We start from the raw sequence: 7,793 nt of genomic DNA on the forward strand, positions 1-7,793 counted from the left end.
CAAACTTAATACCTTCCTTATCTCACCTAAAGATCAATTTCCTACTCTTTCTTATCCTGGAATTCACAGAATCATCTGCTCTTGCACCTCATGGACAGTTATTATGGACAAACAGGTCGTTTTGCACAAATTTGCCTTGACGAACATTAGGAATACATTTCATTTAAAGAATCCAACAAATCCAGTTTAGCAAGCCATACATTATCTACTAAACTCAGAATTTAGCAGAACAAAACCAGTGTTACACAAAAGATATTTTCTTCTGGAAAGACTGTACAAAGAAAGCTATGAAGCACATACTCAACACCCAAACCTGAGCTAAAACGATTCCCTGAAACTTTCTCAATTTTGGAAGTTATACAATTAACACTCGCTATTCATGTGTTCCTTAATTTCTAATTAATTTTTTCCTTATAAATATAATAAATCAGCTAACGTCTTTTTTATTCCCTTATAGGGGTGGGCGAGACCGTTTTAATGCTAACTAGCTTTCGGAGATGAGTGAGCAGTTTAATCTCTACTGGCAGCCAATCAGAGATAGCTGGCCTATGTCTATCACAATTATAAGTGAGTAAACAAGCGTTGCCATTTCTTGGTACCTTTCCCTAACGCAATACGTTACTGTCTGAAATAATGTGGGTGCTACGGTCGATTTTCTTTAGTTTATGGGACGAAAACTCCGAGTTTCCTGGAGATAAAACCCGCCTGTCTGAGCCAGTGATCGACTTATTCAGGAACCGGTGGAATAAAGGCTTACAAAAAGTTCCTCCAGTCAGTGACTAGACTTGAACTTAAGTCTGTCCTAGGGCGACCAAGCGCAGACAATCTAAGCACCACTTTCACTGAGCTCAAAGAAATTAGCTAACACCTTTAATTCCCCTATAGGAAGTATACACGAGGCCGTTTTAGCCCTATCTAACTTTTGGAGAGTGAGTGGGCAATTCATTCTCCACAGGTAGCCAATTAGAGATAGCTGTCCCAGGGCTATCACTTATTTAAGCTGCCTGCATGAAGAGACGGCTCAACAAGTGGCGCCACCTCGTGCTCCTTAACCCAAACACAATATTTTTAATGTCTGAAATAGTGCAGATTCTACGATCGTTTTTCTTAAGTTTACGGGACGAGAAACGCGAGTTTCCAGAATAAAAAGCATGCTTTCCCATGCCAGAGATCGACTAACTCGGGATCCCGTCGAAAAAAAGACTTAGAAAAAGTTCCTGTAGTCCACGACTTGAACTTACCGTAAAATCTATCTTCGGGTGATTTGACACTGATGAGTGCAAACACCACTTCCACTGAGCTACACAGGCTAATTTTTCCTTTATACTTTTTAAAAAATAATTTATTAACTGAATTATTTTATTGTAATTTATTTGTTTTGAATATCTGTAAATGCAGATTGGGCTCTTCTCGTGCAGCCGCTGATGACATAATATCATGTTCTTTCAAATGAATTGTTGTTCTCTTTTTGATGTTTTCCTATAATTGTAATGACAATGGATATGAAAGTTAGCCGAAAGTTTACAAATAAAGACATAAATTTAAATGTAAGTGATTCTAGTAATAATATTTTGTGATGAATATATTCTGACAGGGTTAGGTACCAAGAGATGCCATCACTTGTTTGCCAGTCTCTTCATCGGCTGTCGTTTATAATTAGTGATAATTTGGGTCATCTATCCCTGATTAGCTACCGGTGGAAATAGAACTGCTCACTCAGTCTCCAAAAGCTATTTAGGGTTAAATAGCTTTTGGAAACTGAGTGAGACTGAGTTTTCTATAAGGGAATAAAAGGCATTAGCTGATTTTTGTTTTAATTAAAGGATAATGGACTGAATACTAATGAAAATTCTAACTTAATGAATTTGTGTTTTAATATTTCTTTCTTGTCCTTTTTCACTCTCACAATCCATAGTCAATTCAAAACTTCTCCGCAATATCCAAGCCATGGTTTACAAGTAATGATAGTCCAGATAAAATAATAATAATAACATCCTAGCATACTGAAGTGGCTTGAGATAAAAAAAAATCATATTCACTCTCAGCCTATTCTGAAACCTGCATTTAACTGCAAAAGAACCACTGACTTTGAGAGAGTTAAATGTAGCAATCATATCGCTATCTCAGATAGCACTATTCCAACACCACCTAATGAAAAACACTGATGTCGATGCAGTACCGTCGACTGGGTATAGCATAGACGCAGCCTGCCTCAATGCGCCGCTAAATAAGGGCGTTCGTTCAGCCATATTGCGGTAGGCGCCAGTGCGACAAGAGGTCGTATGTCGCCATCCTCTACCAGGAAAATATCAGAAAAATATCGCAACCCTTTAAAGGTTGAAAATTACTCCTTAACCTAAGTTTTTCCAAGATTAAACTGATTAAAAATTATTTGCGAACAGCAATGACTCAAAAAAGATTGGTTGGCCTTGCAATTATATCGATAGAGACGGACATAGCTTATAATTTAAATTTAGAAGAGCTTTTGGCTCTTTATATATTTAGTAGCTTATAAACAGTTCTATGTGTGATATCTCCGTAGAGCAAACATTTAATTAATATTAAAATGAAATCGTTTTGCATTAATGTTTCTCTTGTAATAAAAACAAAATAGCAATTGGAGATTTTCTTATATTTTTGTCTTATAATCCACTAGGGGCAATATTTAATTTTTTGACTCAGGGCGCAATCTAAGCTGGCGACGACCCTGCCTCGATGCATCATTCTTCTCTTTCAACTCCTGCACAGACAGCAAAACAAATCCTCCATGTTAGAGACAATATGCCAGACATACGACCTCTTGTGATCCTCTACCAGGAAAATATCAGAAAGACATTGTAACCCTATAAAGGTTGAAAATTTCTTCTTAACCAAGAAGGGTTTTGAACGCAACCACCAGATAGTAGTTTAGAGTATCTATTTTCATTGCAGAACTTTTTTCATTATTATTATTATTATTATTATTATTATTACGGTCAACTCCAAGGAGTCGACAGACTGAGTTCCTAACATCAGGTCAAGAACAACTATTCCACATTCACATGGTAACTATCATACCTTGCTTTGAACTCATATATGGTCATAGCATCCACAACAGATTCTGGCAGCTTATTCCACTCATTCACCACTCTCCAAGTAAAAAACCTAGCTCTAGCACCCCTGCTAACAGCGTTCTTGCTCAGCTTCCATGTATGGCCCCTAATCCTCCAACCACCAGTCCTGTTATCAAAAATATCTTCTGGATTAATCTTATAGAAACCCTTCAGTAATTTGAATGTCTCGATCATATCACCCATTTTCCGCCTATCAACAAATTTTTGCAACCCACAAATCTTCAACCTGTTCTCATAAGGTTCATTTCACAGACCTGCTATCATCTTGGTCATTCGTCTCTGGATCCTCTGCACCTCCTCCCCATCAAGAACAAACCCTGGCGCCCATATCTGGGCACAGTAGTCTAGATGGAGTCTTATCAAGGCTCGATACAGAGGAACAATAACTTGTTTGTCTCTGCTTTTTAAAGTCTTTTTCAGAAGCCAAGTGATTTGATGAGCTGATTTAGCCACTTTTGCAATGTGCCCCTAAACTTCAACTGCCTATCCACCAAACCCCCAAATCCCTGACTCCATCAATCAATTGGAGTATGGTTCCACCAATGATATACTGCTGCTAATCTTTTCACCCCAAAATGCATAACCTTACACTTTGCCAGATTAAATTGACATCCCCTTTTCCCTAGCCCAGTCCTCCAAACTATCCAAATCATGCTGCAAAATTTTGACATCCTGTGCACTCACAATTTCTCTACCCAACTTTGCATCATCAGCAAACAAATGAACACTTCCTCTCAGATCCTTTCCTATATCATTGATGAATAAATTGAAAAGCAGTGGTCCAAGAACAGAGCCCTGTGGCACACCACTAGTCACAAGACGTCTTTTAGACTCCACTCCTGAATAGACCACTTTCTAGTATCTCTGCATCAACCACCCTCCTATCCATCTCACCAACCCTATATCTATCCCCATCTGCTCCAGTTTACTGATTAGAGTTCCATGTGGTATTATGTCAAAGGCCTTGGCAATGTCCAGTAGAATCACTGTAAACCCATTATCCTTATCCAGTTCAGCTGTCACTGTGTTATAAAACGTGAGCAAGTTACTGAGGCATGATCTACCCTTCACAAAACCATGTTGTTCCCCATACAATATCCCATATTTTCATCTATCGAAACCTGTATTCTTTTCTTGACTAATTTCTCCAAGACCTTGACAATGATTCCTGATATGCTAATCGGTCGGTAATTTACAACAGCAGTCTTGGAACTTCCTTTATGGAGGGAAACTACTTTCCCCCTCTTTACACCCCCTCGGGACTAACCCAGACTCGAGACTCAAATTAAACAAAATGGTCAAAGGTACTGACAATTCTTTAGCCACTTCATGTACGACAACAGCTGGTATACCATCCAATCCCACAGATGTATTGACATTGAGGTTTTGCAATAGACTACTCACCTCCACTTCGCTCACCACAGTTCCCGTATAATCTATTGGTTCATTTATTTCTGCAATGTCACCACCTAGATGATATATTCTTGCAAAGTGCTCGCTCAGTAACTCAACTATATCAACTGATTCAGTTATCTCCCTACCATCGGCAGTCTTTAAAATCATTCTGCCATATACATTTTTTCTTTTACTTACAATATATCAAAAAATTGTTTAGGATTCTCTTTAGCCTGCATAATCAATGTTCTTTCGTAATCCTTTTTTGCTTTTCTTAACACACTCGTTACACTTCTGGCTTGCGCTTTATACCGTTCATGTGCCTGCCGGTCACCTTTCTCCTTAAATTCCCTTCACAGTTGTTTCTTTTTTTGCAGCTCAAGCTTAATTGTGTTATTCATCCATTTAACCCCTACTTGATTTATTATTCGGACTCTAGGTATACAGTCAGCCATTACTTCATGCAAACACTTCTTAACCGCCTCCCATGCACTATCCACTTCTAGCCCTTGCAGTTGTACATGCCATGGCACTGAACCAATCAAACTCCTAAGCTTGTCATACTTACCAGCCCGATAATTCCATATGTACCCTGTCTTAATTGTAAATTCCACACCTTTAGCCACCTCCCAAGTCAAGACCCTATGATCACTCTCACCAATTGGTGGCAATGTGGTCATATTAGTTACAGCCAAATCCTCAGATGCAATTACGAGGTCAAGCAGTCTCTGGCACCTAGTATTTTCCATTACATGCTGTCGCAGATAGTTATCCCTTAATAACCACATAAAATCCAATTCCTTCCTCCCGCGTGTCCTCTCCTCACTCCAATCAATGCTACCATAGTTGAAATCTCCCATAATAATTACCCTCCTTCCACTAATTTCTTCTATTTGCTTGTGCATACTATCTCCACCATCTTTTCCATCACCTGGTCTATGCAGCACCCAATTGTATATTTTGTTCTGCTAGCCACAATCTCACACCAAATGGCCTCAAATGTGCTCTTTTCTCTATCCTGCAATTCAACTTCTATTCTCCTTGGCTACAGCTCATCAGCTGTCATCAACAATACTCCTCCCCCATTTTATTCTCCCTGTCATTTCTGAACGCACTATACCCATCACATTCAATCCGTCCCACTAGCTATATGATCTACAGTCAGCCATGATTCACTAATGCCAATAACCTGTGGTCTGGAAGTGCCAACCAAGGCCAAAAATTCTTACTTCTTGTTCCAAATACTCCTAGCATTAGTATACATGAATTGCAACCCCCGTTAGCCCCATCCCTACCTTGATTCCTTATACTAACTTTCCCATTCTGATTTGTTGTCCTTATTCGCTCGGGCATGTTATACTCATTCATATGCTCAACTGCCTCCCTAAGGTCTGCATATCTACTCCCCCCCTTAATTATATGGTACTCGATAAGGATTATTATTATTATTATTCCTGATACCTCCAAGGAGTCCGAAGACTCATCGCGGGAGGACATCTTCAACTATCTCTACACCTTACCTCTACTACGAATCAACGCCATCTACCGCCCACCTCCAACACCACTAGTAATTTTTGTCTGTAAATTGCGTGTGTTTTGAAGGGCCGATTTGTATGTATGCGGGATGAAAAACCCGAGTTTCCGGGAGAAAAAACCCTGCTACCCCCCTATGAGATCGGCTAACTCACCATCGATTGAAATCGACCAGATTAAGATTCCTCCCGTCGCGACGAGAATCGAACTTAGGCCTATTCCAATCGAAGGGCGCAATGTACCGTCGTTCTTCCAATTGCGCTACGGAGGCGCTTAAATATAAATGTAAAATATGGATGTAAAAGTTTTAATTTAAATCAATAAATAAGAATGATATTACTGCTGTAGTTTTTTTTTATTATTATTATTTAAAAATATGTATTTAGTGGGTAGTTGATGGCATAGTGTAATGAGCACTATAAAGTAGGAGTAAGTAGGCAGGTTGAGTGGTGTAGGATGTCCTGCTTTGATGAATACTTGTTCCTAAAGCTCTGTTCTCAGATTTTATAGAGGTATTACGTGTTAATGATAGTAAAGAATGACTTTTTTATGTTTTTGGGCGATGAACTTCTTAAATTCAAAAAAAAAAAAAACTACTTACGATAATGTTTACATTTTTTTTATCGTTTAGGTTTTAAAATTTCTTTACTGCTTAAAATCTAAGGGATCAAAAAAAAAAAAAAAAAAAAAAAAAAAAAAGCGCCCGAAATGATAATATTAAAAGAAACTTGCTTCAGCATAACAATCCGTTTTCATTGTAAATGTTGATTGTATGAATTTATATGGTTATTTCTGCATCTGCGTTTGGGGATATATTTGACTGAATTTTCAATTGTGTGTTAATACTCGCTCTAGTGATAAGTATTAGTTTTTGAGCGTTTATTATGGGAAATTATCGACAGTTCCTAAAGCTCTGTTCTCAATGGGGAATTGATAGTACAAAGCCAGGTAGAGATTTAGGTGTACATATTCGTCAAGAGGTTGGCAAAAGATTTCATTTGGGCGAACATACTCAAATTAATGATCCTGCTGAGTGCGAGAGATTTTATCGCAGTCTTCAGAATATACTGAACAATACATATGCAAAGAGTTACCCTCGAAAAGTACTATCTACTGCTTCTGGTATGACGCTCGATGAATGTCAAGGTGCTGTGTCCACTTGGTCACTTGATTTCTGGAAAGCTGAAGAACATAGTGGTGGGTTGCGAGTGAAATTTAATCTTAATATTTTATCTCGGAAGTAGAACTTGTGAGGTGTCAGTGGTGTTAATACTTGTAGGTAGTGCCATTAATGATATTTTAGAAGCATTTGCTGTTGCAACAGTGAGAAGTGTCTCCTTTCTCCAAAGAGAAGTAATTAAAATTTAGGAAACGGCATTTGGCTGTATGCACTATTTTATCTTGAGGGAAAAAATGCATTTAGGGAATACCGACAAAAGTAATTTGACTGTTAATAAGCATACTTAGTTTTTATAGAGATATTGCATTAGTAAAAATATTTTATAAAAGAAGAAATAGGCTTTAAAAATAGGAGCTACATATAGAACACACACACACACACACACACACACATATATATATATATATATATATATATATATATATATATATATATATATATTCATTTGCATGTGTCAATCATTTGGTACACATTTGTTGCTAAATGGCATATTTACATAAAGGGGAGGTTAAAAGAATCAGTTTGTTGCAGTAAGAATGCTGATAAACTCATATATACATAAATAGAGCATG

The 7,793-nt window shown here is 37.9% G+C and overlaps 1 protein-coding gene across 1 annotated transcript; it reads left to right on the plus strand.

The window, feature by feature from the left end:
- Nucleotides 1-6,904: 6,904 nt before the first annotated feature.
- On the plus strand, nucleotides 6,905-7,503 carry LOC150096077 (ubiquinol-cytochrome-c reductase complex assembly factor 2). The gene has a single exon (XM_090409459.1). It carries the CDS (start codon nucleotides 6,926-6,928, stop codon nucleotides 7,283-7,285), a length of 360 nt encoding a protein of 119 aa, XP_090265585.1. The 5' UTR covers nucleotides 6,905-6,925; the 3' UTR covers nucleotides 7,286-7,503.
- The last annotated feature ends 290 nt before the right edge of the window (nucleotides 7,504-7,793 follow it).

This window comes from Typopeltis vanoorti, chromosome 19 (genome assembly GCF_054136105.1).
Source record: "Typopeltis vanoorti isolate ZY-2024b chromosome 19, IOZ_Tvanoo_1.0, whole genome shotgun sequence".
NCBI classification, from domain to species: domain Eukaryota; kingdom Metazoa; phylum Arthropoda; class Arachnida; order Uropygi; family Thelyphonidae; genus Typopeltis; species Typopeltis vanoorti.

Excerpts from the sequence above, each read along its gene's own strand:
- LOC150096077 (XM_090409459.1), top strand. The coding sequence starts at position 6,926 with ATGGGAAATTATCGACAGTTCCTAAAGCTCTGTTCTCAATGGGGAATT.